This window comes from Furipterus horrens, unplaced genomic scaffold, assembly GCF_987537825.1.
Source record: "Furipterus horrens unplaced genomic scaffold, mFurHor1.1.pri manual_scaffold_3, whole genome shotgun sequence".
In the NCBI taxonomy this organism is placed as follows: domain Eukaryota; kingdom Metazoa; phylum Chordata; class Mammalia; order Chiroptera; family Furipteridae; genus Furipterus; species Furipterus horrens.
Genome location: NW_028327173.1, coordinates 21987327 through 22010675, shown reverse-complemented (window position 1 = coordinate 22010675; position 23349 = coordinate 21987327). Strand labels below are relative to the sequence as shown.

Here is a 23349-nt window from a genome sequence, read left to right as displayed (position 1 = left end):
TTTACTGAGAAAGAACACAGAATTATATACACATTAACTCACCAGTGTGAAATGTGCATGAAAAAAATAGAAAATAAATAAATAAAAATATTAACAGCAGTTGCCTCTGGAAGGAAGGTAAGATTATAATATTTCCTCTTTTTTTATTCTTGCCTTTATTTTCCAAATTTTCTAAAATGAGAAAAATGCATAAATTACTATTTAAAATATAATGGCCTCTACCTTCTCAGCAGCCAATCCTGCCTTTTCCTGTTAAAATCTGTCCTCTGTCTACCTTGCCCCACTCCCATCTGCCATTGTTGAAATTCATGTATCTGTTCAGCAAATACTGAGTCGTAGGCACTGAGGATGAAGTAGGAACAAGGACAAAGCTCCCACTTTCAGCATTCTTACATCCATCCAGAATGACCAATTTAGACCTCAGATGGAGAGACCTCCTCCAAGACCCTCATCTTAGCCTCTCTCTGGTGCTCCACACATCAAGTCACCTTTTTCTGTATCCAGTTGCCCTCTGGCTCTCCTCCCACCATTCTGCTCGCCTCCCTGTCCCCTACTCTGTCACCTTTCTTGCCCTTCATACATGGAAAGTGTTCCCTGGGGCTCTGTTCCCAGCCCCCTTCACCTATTTCTTCACTGTTCACACCTGGATTCTGCATCAGAAACTACAGAACTGAGCTAGTCTGAGCCAAGGCAGCTGTCGGGGATGCTGGGATGGTAGTGAATGTTGGTAGCAATGGTTGTCCAGGACATGAATGAGGGTAGCTGCGAAGGTGTAGCTCTTGTGGGATCTGTACTCCAGAATTACTCTGTGCATCCCTTTAGCAGGATATTGCCATGTGGATGTATTTGCTTATGTTTAGTCTGTGATCTGAGCCCCATAGTCCATCACAGCGTCTAACCTAGAGGAATGAAAGAATGAATGCATGCATGCATGAATGCATGAATGACATGATACAGTGACATCACCAGGAAGGTGTTAGAATGTGAGCTGAGAAGATCTGGTGTTATTGCCAGTGAGGGGACTTTTAGGGAAGTGAACTAAGGGACTCCTTTGGAAGTTGTGGAGATAGAAGCCTTATTTCATTGTTACTATGGTTGGATGTTTTTCTAGTTTCTGGGCTACTTATGTCTTCTTTTGTGAACTAACTTGTTCAAAACCCTGTCCAGTTTTTCAATTATAGTGCTTGTTGTTTTTCTATTGATTAGTCAAATTCTTTCTATATCAAGGATATTACTTTTCTAAATGACATTTTTGTATACCTTTTGAATTGGATTCTATTTTTGACATACAATCATAAATACTTTTTGGATAAAACTACTAACCTTATAGTACCTTCCACATCAATCTTGTAGTATCTTCCACAGCTTTTAGGTTCAGAAAAATCTAGTTAGATAATTATTTGCTTGTGTTTTCTTCTAATTTTTTGGCTTGATTTCTTTAAAGCTTATATCTACTCAGAATTTATTTTAGTATGTGGTGTGAGTTGAGGAGATAATTCTTTTCCCAAAATTTTTCTTATTGATTTTCAAGTATTGTCTTACATGTATTTCAGTTTTTATGTGTATTAAGGCTATTCCTCCACAGTTTTCAAAAGTGTCATTTGATGATTCTCTTTAATATCTTGTAGGATAAGACTACCACATTTACTACCTTTAAATTTTTTTTGCATTGTCTGTAACACTTTTTCCAGTTAAACTTAGGTATAGTTTTACTAAATTTAAAACAAGTCAGTGGGCTTTTGATCAGAATTACATTAAGCTTATAAATTAACTTTTCAATAGCTTTTCAAAAGGTTAATATTCTAAATTAACCTTTCAGTAGTCTTTCCACTGAAGAGTGTGCTATGTCTTTCCAACTATTAAAAAATTCTTATCCCTCTATAAAAGTTATTTTATACAGTGTATATGCATTCCTTATTGAGTTTATTTGTTTATTATATGCCTTTTGTAATTATCATAAACCATATTTTTTCTTTACATTTTCATCTGTCTCTGGAGTACAGAAATGTTATTGATTTTATATATTTATTTTTGCATTTGGCTACTTAATTGAAATTTCTTATTAGTTCTAACAACATTATAATTGATTCTCCTGGGTTTTCTGGGCATATTAACATATCATCTGCAAACCATATGCTTGCTTCCTTCTCATTACCTTTCCTTGTGTTGCATAGGCCAGCTCTTCCAATAAGGCGTGAAATCTCAGAGGTGATGGTAGCATTTCTGTCTCATTCCTGATCTTAATCAGGTGTTTTACTCTAAGTAAGATGTGGGTAATTGTTCTAAAATTATGCTTTATCACGGTTAAGGAAATATTCTTTCTCCTGGTCCTGAATGCTTATTGTAATCAGGTTCACATGTCTTATTTTATTAAATGTCAATTTAGCATTTATTCAGAAGACCTTAACTTTTATCTCTTTCACTGGGATACTTTGTATTAAGACTTATTTTTTTCCAATATTAGTCATTTTTTAGAGATCAACTGTCCTTTGTCTGTTAATCCCTAACTTTAAAAAAGGGGCTTGGACAAATTAGGTTGAGTCAGTTTATTGGCATCATAGTTAAGAAGGTGGATCTGAAGTGGGCTGCTTACATTTGAATCCTACCTGTGAGTAATGGTGTGATTGGGTCCCCTCCCTTAATTTCTCTGTGCCTTAGTTCCTCACCTGTAAAATGAAGGTGATATTGATATTATCCACCTTATAGGGCTGTTGTGAGGATCAAACAAGTCAATATATATGAAGTTGTTAAGAGTGTCTAACCAAACACTCACCAAATACAAATAGTATGTTAAATTACTGAGACGTTACCATGTGCCTGGTACTGAGCTTGATGTGTAGCTTTAAAAATGGGAAAACTCACATATAGTGTGCCTTCTCATGGAACTTATATCCCGGCAAGGAGACAGATATTTATGAAATGATGACATGGAAGCATGGGAATTTGCTTCTATAATAAATGCTACCAAAGAGAGGTTACGGTGTCATGAGAGCATATAATAGGGGGTTGACTGTGATCTGGAAGATAAATATGCCAAGAAGGGAGGGAAGAGTGTTCTCCACAGAGAAAACAGCATATGCAAAGGCCCTGTGGCTGTGTGGTATGAGTGTAGCAGGTATGAGGACTGAGAAGGGCAGAGTTTGTCTGAAACTAGTGGACACAAGGCTAAGAGGTTACTAGGGGCCAGACTGTGCAGAGACCATCGTAGACTTTAAGTGATTTTTTTTCTTATTGAAGAGTAATGAGGCCATCCTGGCAGCAGCTTCACTTCATCACCAGGGAATGAGTTAGAGCAGCAGACACGCTGGCCCCACCCAGATGTCATGGATCAGAATCTACATTTCAGCCCTGTCCCCAGCCAATGGGCATTCACAGTGAAGTTTGAGACCTCTGGCCTGGGAGGAATGTTTCCAGAAGAAGGGTGTTTGTGAACAACAGTATTAGAGGCAGCTGAGAGAGAACTCTGTAACAAGAAAGCTAATAAAATACCTGCTGGACCCATTACTGACCTAAGCAGACCTGTTTGGGTAGGTCACTGGGACCAGAAGGTAGAAGTGACAGGACTGGAAAGTGAATGCGAGGGAACAAAATGGAGACAAAAACTATAGACAGGTTGTGTTTTTGAGAAATTTGGCTGTAAAGAAGAAGACAGAGATAAGGCTGGAGGGAGATGAGGAGTGGAATGGGGAATTGTTTTCTTAACAATAGAGTCTTGAACACATTTAAAATGGGAAGGTTCTCATGGAGAGGAAACACTTAATCGTATATATATTTCATACAGAAGAGAAAAGCATATGTAAGGTTCATGAAGAGGAGGGAGGAGTTGGATTTGGAGGGCACAAGGAAAGATTATCGTTGATACAAGAATGTCCAAGCCTATAGATAATTTTTTAAAAATTTTATTTGAGCCACAGGATATGCCTTGAAGCAAGATCTCAACAGACGTAGAAAATGCTCCTTAGAAGGACAGTTTGCAGCTTCTTTTATGCATTTGGAATTAGGGAGGAAACATGAGGAAGATCCCAGGAAGGCGGGAGAAAGCGAGGCAGGGATGGGATTCCTGGGTAACGAGAATATGGGCTCTCTTGAGGGTGTCTTTTCTTCCTGGGTGCTGACAAGTGGCACTTCAAAGGCATATTTAACACAGAAACAACGGGGAAGGCTTCCTTAAGGCAAGGATAAAAACCTTTTACTAAAGAAGTTATAGGCCTGAAGCATGGCTCCTCAGCATGATTTGCCCATTTAGGAATTTTTGATCAGATCATCCTGTGAGTTTACTTTCCATAGACCCCTCACCCCCCTTTTTTTTGTAAAGGAAGAGGTGGTTCCTCTGTAGGAGGAAGGAAGACAGTGTGGGACAGGCTGGTTGGGGTTGGAATTAGGGATCCCCACAGATGGCTTTTATTTTCTATGGGATGTGAGAGGAGAGGGCAGGAGCTGAGATGTGGGACCCGGAGGTCAGGAGGCTGTGGAAGACGGGGAAGGGTTGAAATCGTCACGATGGCATCTAATGTAAAGGGGAGTCCATGTTCTGCCCTGTCTGGCTGCCTTTTAGTTCGCTCTGACTAAGCCTCAGTGTCCTACCTCAGCGTTGTTCTGAGGCTTGGCTGTCATGATGCCCATTTTTCACGAAGCACAACACACTCACACTCCGTGTCAGTCACCTACCTTCCCTTCCTTTGTGACGGGCACAGAGGAAGCACTTGGAAAGGCGGGTTCATGATTCTCTCACACGGGGCCCCCGTCTCGCCGGAAGCTTGCTGAGTGCTTCAGCCACACTGAACTGCTCCTTTTCTCTCTCCCAGGCCAGAACTGCACATTCCAACTACAGGGTCCCAATGGGACAGTGGAGAGCCCAGGGTTCCCGTATGGCTACCCCAATTATGCCAACTGCACGTGGACCATCACCGCGGAGGACCAGCACAGGATCCAGCTTGTCTTCCAGTCCTTCGCCCTGGAAGAGGACTTTGATGTCCTATCGGTGTTTGATGGCCCACCCCAGCCAGAGAACCTGCGAACCAGGTACCACCTGCCCTCTTCCCCATAGCAAGTAGCAGGGCCCTGAGCCAAGCTCACGGAGGGGAGGAAACCATTGGGGTGAAAGATACATGGTCATCAGCAAAGACCTCTTATTTTATGAGGCCCACCCTCAACTCCTCTGCTTTCTTTGTGTTTCCCAGCTCCTTTCTCCTGCCTAGAAGTACCTAATAGTCAGGGTTGATGAATTGGATATTGGGAAGGATGCGACAGAAGACATAAAAGGGTTATAGAGAAATTCAAGTTTTTCTATTGAAAACTGACTTTGTATGCATATGGGTGTATGTATGTATATCTGTTGGTGTATATTCTTTGCACACGCAGAAATTAATTTTCTCCCCTTGAATCCAGCAGATATGAGTTGAAGTGTGTCTTAATAATAATAGTGGCTTGTGTCTTGCATCCTGTTATACTTGAAAACCATTAATGCTTTGGTGGAAATTGCCTTGCGTTGTGTAGCCTTGGCTGTGGGTGTATAGTCAGAAATTTGGGGACAATCCCACTCTCAAACCCTATTGCAGTTGATGGAAGAGAGAAAAAACAACGGAGAAGGTGAGACTGCTTTTCTGCAACCCTGTGCTGCCTCCTGAGCAGGGGGCGGGGGTCACACGGAGGAATGAGACAGGGATGGAAGCTCCCACCTCTGCAGAAAGGGCAGACTTCTCGGGGGCAAAGGTAAGGGCTCCAGGGTCATCGCTTTCAGGGCTTGTTGACTGTGGCCTGCCCTGCTCCATTGCAAGCCTTGTCCTAGTCCTGCCAGCCAGGCTTTGGGCTCCCCGGGAGGCCAAAGGGTTAATGGGTTAATGGCTTACCAGCCAAGTCCTGAGGATCTTGGGGTGCTAATTAATGGTATACTAATGAGAGGTTCCCTGCCTAGTCCTTAACCTCAAGGCTTTGTTGAAGATGCCTGGAGCAGGGTCACCAACAACATTTACAATTCAGCCTGCCCGCTCTTCTCTCTGTCTCCCGGCAGTGCAGAGGTGAGGCTTCCAGGCCTGCGGCAGAGGTGGGGGCATGTGGCCCCCACTGACGAGTAGTTTCTTTTAGACAAGACTGGGTTTATCCATCTCCCTTGACACGCAGCTGGGTTTGACACACACTAGGTGTTGAGTGAAACTTGGGTGAAGGGACTAGGGTCCCTTCTCTCATTCATTCCACAAATATTCTGCACATGAGCACCTGTTATGTTCCAGACACTAGCCTGGGTGCTGGGGATATAGCGGTGAGCAAAACAAAGCCTGTCTTCATAGAGGTTATATGCTAATGGGAGACAGGCCTGGGCTTGGATATGTGAGTTTAGAGTTTAAGGACAAGGGGCTGGAGATTAATTTGGGAGATTGGGACAGACTGGATGAGGTCACAAGGGAGCGAATCCTCACATCAGATGTTGAGCTTGACGTGACACTATGTAGGGCACCTGCGTTGACTTTTGGTGAATGTTGAATGAATGTTGAAAGATAAAACGTCCAATCAGGCTAATGAGGCGCTTGGTTGGGAGGCATGGACGGCTGGAGGCAAACTTTCCAATTCTGCCGACTGGGGCAGGGTCCACGCGTGTATGGTCAGACCTCTGTGTTCTGACATTTGGGTTTGTTGGCTCTGAGTGAAGTGTTAGAAGACTCGCCAGAGATGGGGCTCACTGGGAGGGTGGGGGTTTCATGACAAAAGGAGGTGGTCTGGCAGGGAAGGCCCTGGCTGGTGACCTGGCCCCTGCACAGCCCACTCTGGCCAACCAGCTGTGTTTGAGGAGGAGGCTCCCAGGGTTTGTACCATCACTAGGTCATCCTTGCATGGGCTTCTCCTCTGTCATCTTCCTGATCTGCTCATGTCATCTGTTTCAGAAGTAGCCAAGGCCATTCAGGGTCACAGTGGGGCAGGGCTGGAGAGAGTGTTCTGCCTCTTAGCAGCCTGGAGCAGAGGCACTCCACCTTGGAGGGGAAATGACCCCAGAGGGCAATCCAAATAGCATGGAAAATGCGCTCCTTGACATTTTTTTGAAATGACACTCTTTTGGGTGTAGAGGGGGGATAACAAGTGTGTTTGGTGGGGACCCTTGGGTTTTTGTGAAATTGTTTATGTTCACAAGACAGTTTCTGTATGTATGTTGGTCTAGGAAATCACCCATTTTATGGAGATTGTCAAGGGTATCGGTGTAGAATTGTTTCCCCAAAACATTTCTATCTCCACAGTGTCTGGGATCACATCCCCATTCTTGCACCTGCTCCTGCGCATTTGTGTTTGTCTTTTTACTCAGTTCATCTTGCCAGAAGTTTGCTTATCTTATTGGTCTTTTATAAGTTCCAACTCTGGGCCTATCAATTTTGTTCTTTCCCTATTATCTAACTTACTGATTTCTGTTTTTTATCTTTATTCATTCTTTTCTTCCACTCACCTTAGGTTGATATTGCCCTCTTGCTGATTGTGTGGATTGAATTAGTTTCATTATTTCTTGTTTGATAATAAAAACATTAAGAAGCATTTTCCCCTAAGTACAACTTTGGCCATATCCCATTAATTTTGATGGATAGTCATTATTGTAGAAAGAATCTCTAATTGCAATTTTGTTCCTTCCTTGACTCTAGGGTTTTTTCCCTCAAAATTTCCAGTAATTTTTTTATACTTAAAAAATTATTATCTAGTTGTATTGCATTGTGATTAGATTATGATTTCTACTTTGGAAAATTTGTTGACTTTAGTTTCACAGTGTAAGATTATTTTATGTAAATATTCTATGAGTATTTGAAAAGAACATAGATTCTTTGGATGAAGGGGAAATTTTTTGTTAGTTTAATTTAATTTTTCTAATTGTTATTGACTAAATTATGTTTGTTGAGGATAAGCAGCGTGTTGCTTTTACATTTTCACTATTGTTTTTGTCAATTGTTCCTGTTATTTCTAAGTTTTTATTTTATATATTTTGATGCTATCCTCCTCAGCATGTATTTTTAAAATTTATATCTTCAGAGTGAATTATGTACATATTTTAATATAAAAATTATGTTTATCCCCAAATGTTTTTTTTGCCTTAACTTCTACTTTTATACTAATATTACCGCCTTTATTTTCTTTTAGGTTTGCATTCATTGAGTCCCTTTTACCAATTTCTCTATTTTTAATATTTCTATGTCATTGTTTAGGTGTATCTCCTAGTACAAGAGAGAGTTGGATTTTTATTTTTAAATGTTGCCTGAGAGTCTTGATTCTTTAACTGGAAAGTTTAATTCTCTCACATTTTTTGGTGATGACTGATATATTTGCTCTTTTGTGTCATACTTGTATAATATTTAATACTTTGTGTTTTTAAGCTTCTTTACTGTTATTTTCTTTTCTCTGTCTTCAAGTGTAAGTTTTCTTTGCTTTTCCTGTGATTTTTATTCTACTAGGTAAAAGTTACTTCTTCAGAACCCATTTTAAACGTATTTCTATGTCAACATCTTATCTAGTTAGCCTTTTTCTTAATTGGATTTTACTGGCATTGCACCTTATAGAAATTCCTTAGTGATTTTAGCATGTAGGTATGTCTCTTTCTCCTACTTTCCGACATGGACATACATAGTCTCTCTTTTATATTCCTCAATCTATTTCCATGAGAATTTAGGGGGTTAGCTTGAAGGGGAGCTTAACATGTTGTCTTGCCTCTCTCCACCTTGAACTGGACTTTTCTCTTAAGATTTTTTTTTTGATGCTATTGTGAGTGGAATTATTTCTTAATTTAATTTTTGAATCATTTATTGATAATATCTAATAATATCTAGAGGTAATGTTTATTTTTATATATTGATCTTATATCCCATGACCTAGCTGCACTTGTTATTAACAGTTCTAATGATTTTTTATATCTGTGAATAAAAACAGTTTTAGTTCTTTTCCAATCTAGTTGCACTTATTTAAAAAAATTTTTGCACTAGATAGAACCTTCAGTACATTAGTGAATAGAAGTGGTGAAAGTAGACATTCTTGTCTTGTTCCTGATCTTAAAACATTCAGTCTTTTCTGTGAAGTAGGGTGTTTGGTAAGAGACCTTCTAATGAAGGTTTTCAAGCGGAGGAGTTTGGCACGGTCTGGCTGCAGTGTGGAAAATGCTCAGGGGTGGGGGCCGCACTGGTGGCTGCCAGGCCAGGCAGGAGCTGGTGGTGGCCTGCCCTGGAACAATGAAGAGAAATGATGCTGTAAATCTGTGTGACATTATGGGAAAGCATTGTCCCCAGAGTCGAGTGTGGGTTTACAGGGACTGTGGAGTAGGAATTTTAAAAAAAATGGAAGGGCTGGTGGTTGACTCCACAGTGTCTGATCTGGAAGCAGAAACCAAGCCAGATCAGCCTGCAGTGAATTCTAGTTTCCAGTAAAATGTGTTCTCACAGCCAACCAGCATGTTTGCTGCACTGACATTATCCTCCCTTCATCTGGCAGAACAGGTAGGTCACCTCCTCTCACGGTGTTTTCCTGGGAGACGGGCCAGGCCTAGATTTATACTCAGCTCTCTTCTGCATTTTTTTTTTTTTTTTTCTTTTTGCACCATGACCTGTGCAAGGTTTGTCTGTTCTGAGCTGCATCTCTAGAAGGGAGGTGACATTGACCTGCCTTACAGGGTTGTTGCATGTGAGCCACTTGTTACCCCTTAGTGCTCTGTAAACATGATTCACATTTCCCCTCCCCTTCTGTTCTTAGGACCTAGACACTCGGACTGTTCTAGAGTACCTGTCTTGACACTTCATCTGTGGCTCAACCACTAGACTTTTTTGACTAGGAAACTGCAGAAGTGGAGGGCAGGAGAGACCCTGAAGAAGGTCCTGGTGTCACGGGGAGTCATTCCCTGTGGGTGGCATTACTGATCCCATGGTAGCCCAACAGTGGGGCAGAGCCACCGAGAAGCCTGCAGCGGGTACTTCTCTGCTTGCATCACTCGGTGCTTTCGCTGTTTATTGCCGACAACTCGACATTCTGCTCTTTGTACATTTTTAGTGCATTTCTCTTTTCTTCCCTTATTTCTAATACTGACCCTTTCCACTTAATTTATGGAGGCGTTCCAACACAAGGCAGGAGAGTCACCTCCCATCTCAATTCCCAACCCCCTTCAACTCACCTTTCTCCAGCTGCTTGCTCATGGGTTGTGTCGTGAGCAATGAGCTTCCCTCCTGCTTAGATTCTAAGCTCCTTGAGGCCGTGAGTCAAGGCTTCTACCATGGTTTGCTGTGGCAGAGCCATGAGCGAAATAGACATTTCCAGGGGGATGATACGAGTTTGAGTTCCACCTCCTCCCCAGACACTTGGCACTGGCAAGTCACTCTGACCCTTATCCTTGGTATGCTCATCTATGAATTGGTATGTTAATGTCTACCTCACGGGTTGGTTGGTGAGGGTTAAATTAAACATTGTGTGTAAACATTTGAACTGTGATGAGATATAAACAAAGGGAATACTTATATATTTGCAGAAAAAATAGAAAACACAATTAAGCAAAAAAGACACATACAGAAAAACTTAGTACATTTATAAGTCAGGAGCTAGAGCTGTGGTTCTCAACTGAAGGCAATTTTGAGCCCCAGGGGACATTTGGCAATGTCTGGAAATATTTGGGGCTTCGACTGGAGAGGGACTATGGCATCTAGGGGGTCTTAGAAGCCAGGGATGCTGCTAAACATCCTACCTGACACAGAACAGCCCCCCAGCACAAAGGCCAGTAGTGTTAAGGTTAAGGGATCCCAAGGTGGGTGATTGAGGAGTTAAGGCCTTCAGTCTTAGACACACCTGGATTCAAATCTCATTTCTATGTCAGTGACCTCGGACCAATGAGCCAACTCATTTGAGCCTCAGTTTCCTCCTCTGGGAAAGGGAGAACTCTCAGCGATTCCAGGTCCTGGAAGCTGCACCTGGCATCGTTCATGAAGAGGTGCCAACAGGCACACCATGCACAGCTCTTTGTCTGTGCAGATGCCATTCATCTCCCAGCGACTCCCTTTCTCCACCAGGAGTTCAAAGCCATCTTCTTGAAAGCATCTCACATTTCATCTAGGGCTATTCACAAGCAGCAGCATCCCAGGGTGCCAGAAGGCAGCGTCTGGCTGCTCGAAATTAAATTTACAATAGGAGCTGATCAGATTCTTCTCCTAATGGATCAGGGTGGGAAGTGGGAGTAGGAGCTGGTCCTGAGGGCCGGGAAGCCTGTAGGAGTTGGGAAATTAGCGAGGAAAGAACAAAGAGCCTTCCAGAGAATGCAGTGTCAGCCCTGCCTGGGTGAGTTACTGAAACAATCCCCGCATCTCTGCTTTCGCACAATTAGATGGCCTTTCCGTGCTGGCAAACGTCCGATTACATTGCAGTTTAATGCAGAGTGAAGTTTTCTAATGGAACACAAGCGGACATAATCTACGGAGACGTTGCTAATAAACTGCATCACTGTATATTGGAAAGTTTATTGGGCGCCGGTGATGACTGCACCAGTTAAGCACAGCTAAGCATCCCTTAATTTAGACATTTGGGCTCAAGTTATGGGAAACACTACGACTCGTTCCCTCAATTACTGGCAGTGCACATTCTGTCATCAGCCTAAGGTGGAGTGCGGTTAGTCATTTGGAACTGGTTGCAGATTTCACTCAAATGGCGTTAGACACCTGTTTGGAAGTTGTAAAAAATTCACCGATTTGCCAGATTTACCGTCTTCTTATGAATATGTATCACAGCAGATGCCCCTAAAGAACCTGTCTGTTGGATTCCTTAGAAAACGTGCCTTGTATATCAGTAGGATTGTCCGTGGAGGGTGCACTCCCCAAAGTTCCTTAAGTATGAGCTCCTGTGGGCAGGAGGTGGCTGGAAGGATCCATGGGGACGAAGAAGCATCCTTGTGTAGGACTGAAGCCGAGAGAGGACTCTGGAAAGGACAAAGAAGAAGTAATGACACGGGACACCTGTATTGGGTCCTTCATCGTACCAGACACAGTCATTCACCCACTTACTTTTATTTATTCAGTGTTTACTGAATGCCTGCCAGGAACGCCAAGTCTTGGTGTACAACAGTTCGCAAGACAGCCTCTGATTTTGGGGAACTTTCAATCTCTTAAAGGAGACAGAGAAACAGAGGTGAAGATAGTACAGAGTGCTGTGACTGAGGAACCTGACCTAGTCTTGAGTAGATCTTTGTGGATTCTGATCTGGGGGCCTGGGATGTCCCCCCTCCATCCACCCGCTCCTTTGTATCATTCTTCATATCTCAACTCACTTGTCACTTCCTCAACCAGGGAGTCCTCTGAGACACCCCTACTTTTCAACCTGATCAAATCCTCCTGTGATGATAACCCCTCAGATTACCTGTATCCATCCTTCGTGGTTTTATGTGTGTGTGTGTGTGTGTGTGTGTGTGTGCGTAATAATTTGATTTATGCTTATTTCCCACAAGACTGTAAGCCTTTTGACTGTAGAGACTGTTTCTGTTTTACTCTGCACTCCAGCTCCAGGGCCTGGTCTGTAGTAGGTACTCAACAAATATGTATTTATGGAGTAAATGAATGGATCCTCCCTGGAGGAAGGGATCCCTGACAGGGCATGAAAGGAGGGATGGGAAGAGTGTTTCAGATCAAGAAATAGTACGTGTACAGGTCCAGGCAAAAAATGAGAGAGAGGCAAGGTGCCCAATGACGATGGGTGTATTGTGGGTGAGGGGTAGTTGGGAGGCGGAGCCGTGGCTGGGCCAGATCATCAGGGGTCCTACTGCCATGCTGGGGAGCTTGTGATGTATCCTAAGGGAAGTAGAGGCACACCAGGCATTACAAGTGTTCTCTAATAATCCCATAACACACCCATGAGATGGATGGTATTAATTTTCTTTATGGGGTTTAGTAAGGATCTCAGTTCTCTAAGCTGCTAAGTGGCTAATGGGTCTCCTACAGCCAGAAACCAGGCTTCCCTCAAACCAAGCAGCCTTCTCACTGCTTGGGACTCACTTGCATTCATTCTATTTCCTTTTTAAAAATTCATTCCATTTTCCTTATTCAGCAGTTTCTCTAAAACAGTAAAAGTAATAAGAACTCACTACTTTTAAAAAGTCAAGCAGTGCAGCAGTGTATCACGTGAAAAAAAAAAAGCAAGTGCCTTCTTGTCCCAGCCTGCTCCCTGGAGGTAACCACCGTTAACAGTTTGGTGTGTGTCCAATTTCTTTTTAACTACAGATTCATTAAACTGCCCATGAGGCTTATTGGGACATCCATCAGCCCTTTAAAAATTGTTCTGATGAATTAAGTGTAAACTAATTAGAAACATGGATTCAATTACCCTCGAAACACACAAGGGTTTAATAATTAATAGGAAGAGAGCTTGAGGCCAAAGGCATTATGGATTTTATCAAACCCCTAATATCTGAAAAGTAAATATGTTTGATTCATCCTAAATGCTGGCAGATTTGCCATACAGAGACAAACCTGTTAGTAGGAGCTTTGTATTAAATCAGGAAAGTTATTCCTGATTAATGAGGAGTGGTGTGAGCTGAAGAGGGGAGAGGCCCAAGCCTGCTGGACAGGGCTGCCCGAGACAGGGCAGCAGCCCGTCTTTCTGGGTTATCGCCGTTGGCTTTATTCATACTCTTTCAGCTAGCAAGCTTTGGGGGATTTACTGAGGTTCCCAGTGAGACACCAGCCCCTGCTGTGCACCCACAGCCTCTGGGGAGCAATTTTGGGCCCAGGAACCCTGCAGGACTATGGGGAGGACATTCTGTTTACCCATTTGGACCATGAGCTATGACAGCTGAGGTGAATATAGAGGAGGGTTGGGGGGGGCGGGCGTTGGAATAAATATTTACCTGTTGTGCACCAGGTGCTTTGTGGACCATATCTCATTTAATCTTCACAATTTTCCCAGGGGTAGGACGTATTACCTCCATTTTGATTGCTAAGAAAACTGAGTCACTAAGAAGCTCCATGCCTTGGGGCAGCTGTATTCAAATTCCCAGATTCTGCTTGACACCCAAGTTCACACAGGTCGGCACAGCCACACCAGGGCTGAAGGGGGTTGCGGAAGGGGAGGAAGCAAGGTCTGCCTGGCCTGGGGCTTGGGAAGTCAACTGCAGTGACCCAGGGGGCTGCCATGTGTTGCATTATATAATGCCAAAGGGTGGGTGTGGGCAGACGTGATGGGGGTTGGAGTTGGCAGCCGGTGATATACAAAACCAGGTGGGCAGCAGTGTTGGGGTCCTGAGCAATCTTTCCACTCACAGTAGGATCCTGTGGTTCAAGGTCAAAGTCTGTTTTTGTAGCCAAACCTTACCTTGATTGTTCGCCAAGTCTGCTAGTTAATAGCAGCCAAAATTTAAGGCCCCTTGGAGCCTGCGTCTCAGGCCAAAAGGCTGTGCTGCCTACACCCTGCCCCACTTGGGTCCTGCCCACAGTGTCACCAGGTGTTGGTCAATGATGCGACTTCCCCCAGAATGGAGTTGGCCACTCCTTGACCTAATGGGACTGTTGCTGAGGTAAGAAAATGTCCCCTTTATCCTAAACCCTTACTCCTTGAACCTTTGGGACATCAGAAAGTGCTGTGCAAGGGACTCTGGTAACCCAGGGATGTTGTCCTCTTGGTGCAGGCAGGTTTGGACATGTAGTTCTAGACTTTACTCTGTTTCTTTGTCGGCAGAAACGGTACCCAAATAATACCTCCCAAGTGTTGACCTCCTCCTTCCCTTAGATTTAAATAGAAAAGAAAACCAATTCTCAGTTTTTAAGTGAACAAAGAGCCAAGGTATCGCTTCCTCGGGCAGGCCTGAGCTGCCACAAGAGGTGGTACATGGCACAAGGTGGCCTGGGATCCGTCCCAGCGCAGCTGCTAGTTTGCTCATCATCTTCACCAAGTTCTGTTCCTTTCAGGACCAGTTCACTCTTCTGACTTCTAAACTGAGGAGTTAAGTTTAGCGGAACCCCAAAGCTGCTTCCAGCTCTGAAATTATGTGATTCAGTGATGCCAGAGATGTGTGTGGACAGGCTATAAAACATTCCTGATCTCCTTGGATCATTTCCGTCCTGTGCAGCTACTGCTCTCGGCTCATTCAACAATTCACTGTTTGTCTTTAGCACTGAGGTTTATTTTCCAATGGCCTGTTAAGCATTGTGGCCCAGAAAGCAAGCTAGCTGTCCACCATCACCCTTGCTTCTCTTCCGCAGTGTAGAGTTGCCGGTGGAAGCAGCTGCCAGCCAGGGATGATATTTCCCAGCCCTCACACCTTTGCATCTGGGTGGGGCCGTGGAGCTTAGTGGTCAGTTTAAAGTGGACAGAAGTAATAGACACCCCTCCCAGGCCTTGCCCAGAAAACTCCCCTGTGATCTTCTCCTCTGTCTCTTTCCCTGGAGATAGGAAATGTAAGAAGCCTGGATGCCTGGGTGACTATATGAAATAGAACCCACCCCTCGCCTAACTGCTGCTGATTGGCTGGATTTTATGCAGTGAGATGTAAACTTGTACACAAACTTAGACTTTCGAGAGCCCAGGGTTTATCTATCTTTGTAGCTAGTGTCTCCTTAGGCATTTAGCCATGGCAAACTCTGAGTACTGGTATCTAGAAATTTATTGTAGAACCTAGAGGTAGGTGAGGATTCCATGTAGCTGAGACCTTTAGCTTTCTGGGGTTGACACTTGGTCTTGTTTGCTTTGGGGCAGATGAAACTCCTGGGTTGTCTGTTCTTTGTGCTTAAAACTTGGGCCACCATCCCAGCCGCGTGATAGATTTTTAAAGCAGTTTTTGTGCTCCTGACTTTTGGTGGATTCTTTTTTGCCCCAAAATGTGGTTCTGGTTGTAGTCCTGGCCCACATCCCATCCCCTGCAGCCCCAGATGAGTACACAGTGTGGTGGGGTGGTTAGGAGAGAGGCTTTGGAGCCAGCCTGCTGGGGTTCAAGTCCTTGCTCTGCCTCTTACTGGCTGTGTGACTCTGAGGAAGTCACTTTCTGAGTCACAGTGTCTACACCACAAAGCTGGGGATTCTAGTAGCACATACCTTGTAGGGAAGTTGTGAAGATTCAACTACCCCACAAGGCATAAGATATGTGAAGACACTGGACATGTGGCAAGCACTCAGTAAGTGTTAGTTGTTTTGTCATTATTGTCATTGTCCCATCCAAAGCTCACCTCTTCCAACTGCCTCCATTCTGGTCACTCTGGTCCAAGCCAGCATCACCTCTCGCCTTGATTATCACAGCAGCCTCCTGCCCGGTCTCCCTGCTGTTGCCTTTGTCACCTTCAGTCTATCCTTTCACCCCGGAACTACAGGGATCTGTTACTTCTTCACTTTTTAAGCAATAAACTTTTAATTAAAATAAATAGAACTTGTTTTAGGTTTGCAGAAAAGCTGTAAAGGTGGTACAGAGAGTTTTCCCAACATACCTCTTACCCTGTTATTCTCGTTGGCAGCCGTCCGTCTCGAGAGACGATGGTGTAGCTTCTTAAGAGTCTATCTGCACCGCCGAGAATGGCTGTGCAGTCCGACTCGGGAGTGACACGGTATCTGTCTCCTCCCGTGTTGAATCGACATCTTGCGATGACGCTGGAGTGTCCTCTCCAGTGAAGCTGAAGCTACAGAGCCTGGGCAGGGTGATATGGAGGGTCTGCTGTTGCCCATGCAGCAGACCCCCCCTCTCTTCGCAGCTGAAGGGTCCAAGGGAAAGACGGAGTCAATACAGCTTGGCTTCAGGTGCGCCGCAGGAGTTGCCGGTGTTGACTACAACGTCGAACCGCCTTAGGGACTCCGGCTCCGGATTTTCTGTCGGGGTTTACTCCCTTAGCCTTTCCCCTGAAGAGGTATGCCGCAAGGCAGCGGAGGTTTTTTGGAGTCAGAGTTTTCCTTCTCTGATGTGCCCTGACTGGAAGATCGAACCAGCGACACTTAGCTCGCAGGCCGACGCTCAATCCACTGAGCCAAACCAGCCAGGGCCACCCTGTTATTACCATCTTACATTTGCATGGCATGTTCATCCCAGTCAATGAACCAATACTGATATTTTATTGAGATTGGCTTAGTGTTTACCTAATACCCTTCTTCTGCTCTAGCATCCCATCCAGGATATCCCATTCTGTTCAGTCGTCCTGTCTCCTTAGGCTCTTTTTGGCTGTGGCACTGACAGTTTCTCAGACTTGCCTTGTTTTTGGTGACTGACAGTTTTGAGGAACGCTGCTCAGGTATTTTGAGTAATATCCTTCCATTTGGGGTTTGTCTGATGTTTTTCTCCTGATTAGACTGGAGTAATGTGCTTTTGGAAGGAAGACCACATTTTCATGACATCCTATCAAGGATACATACTATCAACATGGCTTTTCCCTGTTGATGTTGACCTTGACCACCTGGCTGAGGTCGTGTTGGTCAACCTTTTCCCCTGCAAAGTTATTTCCCCTCCATGCTGTTCTCTTTGGAAAGAAGTCACTGTATGCAGCCCACACCTGTGGAGGAGAATTAGCTTTGCTTCATCTTTAGGGTATCTACATAAATTACTTGGAATTCTTCTGCAAGAGAAATCTTTCTCTTTACCTCCACTTATTGATTTATTTATGTCAGTATGGGTCCGTGGGTATTTATTTTATACTTTGAGTTATAATCCAATGCTATTTTATTTATTTTGTCACTCAAATTGTTCCAGCTTTGGCCATTGGGAACTCTTGACATGCTTCCTCTTTCCTTTGACATTTCCCCTTTATTATCAGTTTCTGTTATTGTTGTTACTGCTGCTGTTGTTTTACCAAAGCTCTTTTGACACATGAGCTTTGATTTCTTTAATGGGGAAACGGTCTTAGAAACCAAGATCTGGCACTGGGTATACTCATTATTATTGGGGTGTCATTGCTTCTAGACCCTCTCAGCTGACCCCTCTGTCTACAGGTACCTGTAAGGTTTTATCTGTAGCCATCTGTATCTGTATTCAGATAAACATGAGTTCAGACTGAAGTCTACAGCTCTGATCCGTGACCACGTGGATCACTCTAGCTTCCTGCCCTCGCTTATCTGGAACCTTTCACTCCAACAGTGAGGAACCCGGCTCCCACCACCCACCATCCATGTACTAATTGTTCGTGTCCAGGATACATGTGTAGTGGTTATCAGAATTGTTAAACTGTAACCCCAGTGGGAAATGCTTTTAACTAGAGAACAGTGATTGTGTGCATTTCCTTTTGCCTTTAGTCTTTAAGATTCTACTCATGGTGAAAGTTACCTAGGTAAGCTCTGTGAAGAATATACGCATCAGGGAAAGGGTGTGATGTGTAAGGGGTGGGATTTTAATAGGGTGGCCAAGGAAGCTGTCACACAAAAGGTGACTTTTGAGTAAAAACTTGAAACAAGGTGAGCTGGGTGTCTCCCCCTATCTCCAGGTGGCTCCAGGGCACCTGTTGCGTTGGTTTGTGTGTCTTACAAGGGTTTTCTTTCTCAGGCCCAGCAGGTTTTATTAAGGAAGTTTATGGGCTGAGGAAACATATTCATTGGTAACTTCAGGCACATATATGGCACCTGTCTTCCGGGAGCTCTGCTCACAGGAGTCCCAGGGTAACATGATGAAGGCAGTGAAGATAACGAGTATAGACTAGTCTGGGCAGTGAAGCCATAGAAGTGATTTCTGACCTCATGATGCCCCTCAGCACCCTGGAGGCTGGCAGTAGTGTCTTCAATCCTGCTTGGAGGAGGAAATGTTTTCACAAGGATTATGTAGGCAAGCTTCTCTGCATCTGTCAAGGCCTTCCCTGTCCCTCCCGATTCCCTCCTCTCCATCACCACTGCCACTTTCGTCCCTTCATAAGAGTGGTGGCCTGGTCAAGCAACCTTAACAAGAAAGGAAGTCTATAGATTTGGCCCCACCTTCTCTATTTGATTTTGTCCCAAAGGGCTTTCAATGAGTGATCTGGGGTCTTTTGTAATGCCCTGGCCAGTTGGTAGAGGCATATCCAATGTCTGTCTTCTCTAGTATCCTGTAGCCACATGTCGCTGACAAGGTGGACCTTAGACATATAAACTATGCAGCAAAGGGCAAAGATGGGAAGTCCTGCCTCCCATAGTCCAGCTGCATTTCAGTCATAACAGGACTTCATCATGGTCCATAGATAAATTCAGAAGGCTCTTGGTAGGTGGGAGAAAGAAGACAAGAGAAGCTCTTGCAGGCCAGGGTGGGTTTGGAATATCCACCAGCGGCAAGGCTCCACCCTTCAGGTGCCCACCATTGCTCCTCCCTGTTCTGTTTGATTGTTTAAGTTTTCCAGACACAGGGTGTGATTCACTTCACTGAGTAATCCAATAAGTTTTTTTGTGTTTTTTTTTTTTTTTTTCTGTCCCATTCTCTAAAGGACAGAGCTGAGGTTCAGAATTGGGAACAAGCACAAAGTTAATAAGAGGCGGCCAGGTTCTCAGTCTCCCTGCTCTGAGCAGGGCTGTCCAGCCACGGGGGCTGCTGATCCAGTGGTGGAGGGACGAAGGCAGCCTGGTCAAGGAGCCATTGGTTCGAAAGGGTGTCTGTGGAGGAGAGGAACCCTGCCAGAGATGTTTCCTCTTCCACAGTCTCCCCACCCCCCATACTGGAATCTGCCTGAACTTGGGCAAAAGGGAAAGGAGGATGGAGTAACTGTTTTCTCTTCACCGTGCTGTTCCTCCAACTTAAGCTGGGTAAAGACTTCGACATGGCAGAGTATTTGCAGAACCCCCAAAGGGGTGGGTTTCTTCTATTTTGGAGTATGTAGAAGAGTAAAGATTTTCTTTAATTAGATAGTGCCGGATAGATTTAATTAAAGCTCCAAACCTGCAATTTTCTTTGTTTGATTGATCAGTTGGTGCTGATTGCCTGGAGTAATTATGAAGGGGGAGGTGGCGTTTTCGAAGTCTGGTGGCGATAAGAAGCAGACTGAGTCACCTTCTGCATACTTGGTTGTCAGAACGGATTCTGAAAAGGTTTGAATCGCACAAATGTTTGTTAGCTGGTCAAGTGAAAAATAAGGGGTCTCAGTTACGCTTCTGTCTAAAGCATGCTCCTGGCTGATGTGCTTTTGTGGAAAAGGTCCCCTTTCCCTCCTTTCTCCAAATGTGATCACGCCCCTGAGAACAGGTGGTATTCCTTTTTTTTTTTTTTTTTTGTCTTTCTTCTGTGAAATAATTGAAGCACACTGTTGGGAGTGTCTCCTGATGGGCTTTTAAAATTCCAGGGGCCCATGGAGGGTCGGGAGAGAAAGACAGCCTCTCCTATGTGCAGCGTGAGTTTTGGGAACTGAGGAGTTTTTATTTTATTTTTTACATTGCAGTTGACATACAATGTTATATTAGTTTTAGGTGTACAACATAATGACTAGACATTTATAGGCCTTATGAAGTTATCACCCCAGTAAGTCTAGTACTCATACGACATCATATATAGTTATCACAGCATTATTGACTATATTTCTTAGGCTGTACTTTACATCCCCATGACTATTTTTATAACTGGCAGTTTATACACCTTAATCCCTTTCACCCATTTCACCCATTCCCCCAACCCCTCTCCCATCCATCGAGCCTAAATTTGTTCTCTATAATAAAAAAAACAAAACAAACTCAGAAGGGGTTTTCAAGTTGGGAGTCCTAGTTTTGAATCCTAGCTCTGTGACCTTGGGTGGCCACCTTTTCTTTTTTCTTTTCCTTACCTGCAAAGAGGGAGAGTTATTGAGAGGATCCTGTGAGCAGATGTGTGTATATGATGTCCAGCCTGTACGGGCTCTCACTGCAGGTCGGCCCCTTCCCCTTCCTGTGCTCTGTTGCCGCATGGAGGACACCCCCACCATGGAAGTTCCAGGAGCTCATGGGACCATCTTGCTCACCATTGCAGAATAGCCCCTGGGGCGCTGCTTGGTATATGGCAGGTCACAACAAATATTTGTCCAGTGAATGAATAAATGAATGAATGCCTTGTGTGTTTAGGTCTCTCTCCAAAAGAGGGTGACACCAGGTCAGGGAGGAAGAGGTGGCTCCATTCATGAAACCCTGAGGGGACTTGATCCCCTTTGGGCACAGGGTGAATGGTGTGACGCCCCCCGTTTGAAAGCACTGGTGGGAGAAACTGTTCTCCTTTCTGAACTCATCAAACCAGCCCAGGAGGCTGAGTTAACCTCTCAGCTAGTCACTGGAGGGGGATGCTAAGGATAACCACCCAGATTGTTGCAGCACAGAAAAATGTTTGAGTTACAAAAATAAAGTCTTGTGTTTAAAAAAAACAAAAAACAAAAAACGGTTGCCGGTGCATTGTGTATATCACTGTGCAGGAACATATACTCAGGTGGAAAAGACTATAGAAAAATACAGCAGCATCTGATAAGATAGGTATTAGGATGGCTGGATTGTAAATGATTTTTTTTATCTTTATTAGAAAATGTTTTGTCACATAGTTGTGGTATTTTTGCAATAAGAATGCATTTTTAATGGATACAAAGTCAAAGGTTAAAGGAAAGGAAAAAGCTTAAATGTTTTCCTCCCCACCATACCCCCAGAGGGACAGTGACAAACTGAAGTGGGTCCAGAGGAGAATGACCAGGATGAAGAGGGGTTTATTTAGTTTATATTGCAGGATGGACTTTGGGGTTTACTTGGGGGACAGGGGTCTCTTAAGGGACATGTCAAAGTCCTTGGGAAAGGATATCAGATGGCAACACTCAGACTGTGAAATGGAAGTGATGGGGGCAAATTTTAAGTCATTTTTAATACTGTATCTGTCTAGAATTGGGGCTCCCTCCCTCAGGAAGCACCAAATGTCCTGCTTCTGGAAGAATCGGTGCAGAAGTTGGAACTTCTAGGGCCGCCCCTCTCTGGGCCACAGACAGCCCACCTGTATGGTGGGGGCTGTTCTCTCTAGATCAGTCATTCTTCCCTTGGGGACATATCTCCTGTCACCCTCACCCTTGGAGGCGGGGCAGTGATATCCCATCAAATAGTCCAAGTAGGGGGGCTGGGCATGTGCAGTTCAAAAAGCATCTTCACAATAACCGTTGCTTTGATTAGCTTTCATTTACTCTTTAGAAATCTGAAACCACATTAAAGAAGGAAGTATTCCTTTTATGTGGGTCATAGGGGCCCCAGGGTTTTAGAAGATTGACAGTAGTCTAGATGGGTGCTTTACAAACTTTAATGTGCACGCAAGTCCCCTGGGGATATTGTGGCAGTGCCAATTCAGGTTCCACAGGTCTGGGCTGGGGCCTCACATTCTGCAGTTCCAGTGAGCTCCCTGGTGATGATGCCTGCCTCACCCGTCATGGTCTGCACAAGGTGATTTCTGACACCCTTCCCACAGCTCCTGGGGTCCTGGCTCTCTCGAATGGCTGGATATTGGTTTCTTAGGTACAAGTCCTTGGTCCATCCTTTGTAGAGACTGTTCAACAGAGAGGAACCAAGTAAGAATGAAGAGCCAGGCATGAATGAATCCAGGCAGGACTTAAAACTGTGCTTTCGTAGAAATAGAACTAAGCATTCATCGTTCAGATTTACATCTTCTGCACATGTTTGTCTCCATGCCCAGGACTGTTGATCATTTGCAAATAATGTTCTGTTGTCTGCATCCTACTTTTGTGGCTAATGATGTGTGTTTCATTGCGATCAAGCACATATTTGCGTAAACATACATTTCTCAATGTTTTCCCTCTAATTGCTACCCAGGGCTGTGAGATGTTGAAGGAAGTCATGTGTGAGGGAGGAGGATCATTTCTGGAGTCCATCCCCTAAGGCAGCCTTCTCTGCTGCCCATGCCAGCCTGTGGGATGGGCCTGTTATCCCCGAATGCATCTCCTCTGCTTCGAGGGAGCCAGCGTGGCTTTCTCCATCAATCTACATGGGCATGATGGGCCTGCCAATACCATTGATCACCGCCCCTCCAGAGCAGAGTCGTTTTACTCTCTTTTCCAGGAATTTGTGATGCTTCTAATTTGATTATTGAGTATCACTCTTTACCGGCCCACTCCTGCCCTGCTGCAGACAGTGCTGTTCCTCGGAACAGCTTGTTCCACACTTGTCCTGCCCCAGCCTGACTGTGCAGAAAGTGCCTCAGGCCTTAGCATCCTGGGCCCAGCATCTGGGCACCCCGGGCAGTAAGGTGCCTGCTGTACTGTGCTGTGCCTAGCCCCCGACTGGTCCACGCCCTGCTGGGCCCCAGTGGCTCCGAGCCCTGGCTCCCCAGGCCAGGCCGAGACTCCACTTGGCTCTCACTAGCCTGCTTCTCTCAGCAGCTGACTCTGCTCCTGACTCCTGATTCAGACTCAGCCCCCAGGGCTCTGCCAGCCTTTTGGCCTTGAGCCTCCAGCTTCACTGCATGCCTCGCTCCACAGGGCTGGATGCTGAACCCCAAACTTTTATTCTTTC

The 23349-nt window shown here is 44.6% G+C and overlaps 1 protein-coding gene across 1 annotated transcript in view; it reads left to right on the top strand.

Annotated features, from left to right (window-relative positions):
• CSMD2 (CUB and Sushi multiple domains 2) overlaps positions 1–23349 on the top strand; it is a 544011-nt gene that overhangs the window by 51190 nt on the left and 469472 nt on the right. The window contains exon 2 of the mRNA XM_090269064.1: positions 4806–5022. Coding sequence (XP_090125190.1) covers positions 4806–5022 — 217 coding nt within the window. The remainder of the gene's footprint in view (positions 1–4805; positions 5023–23349) is intronic.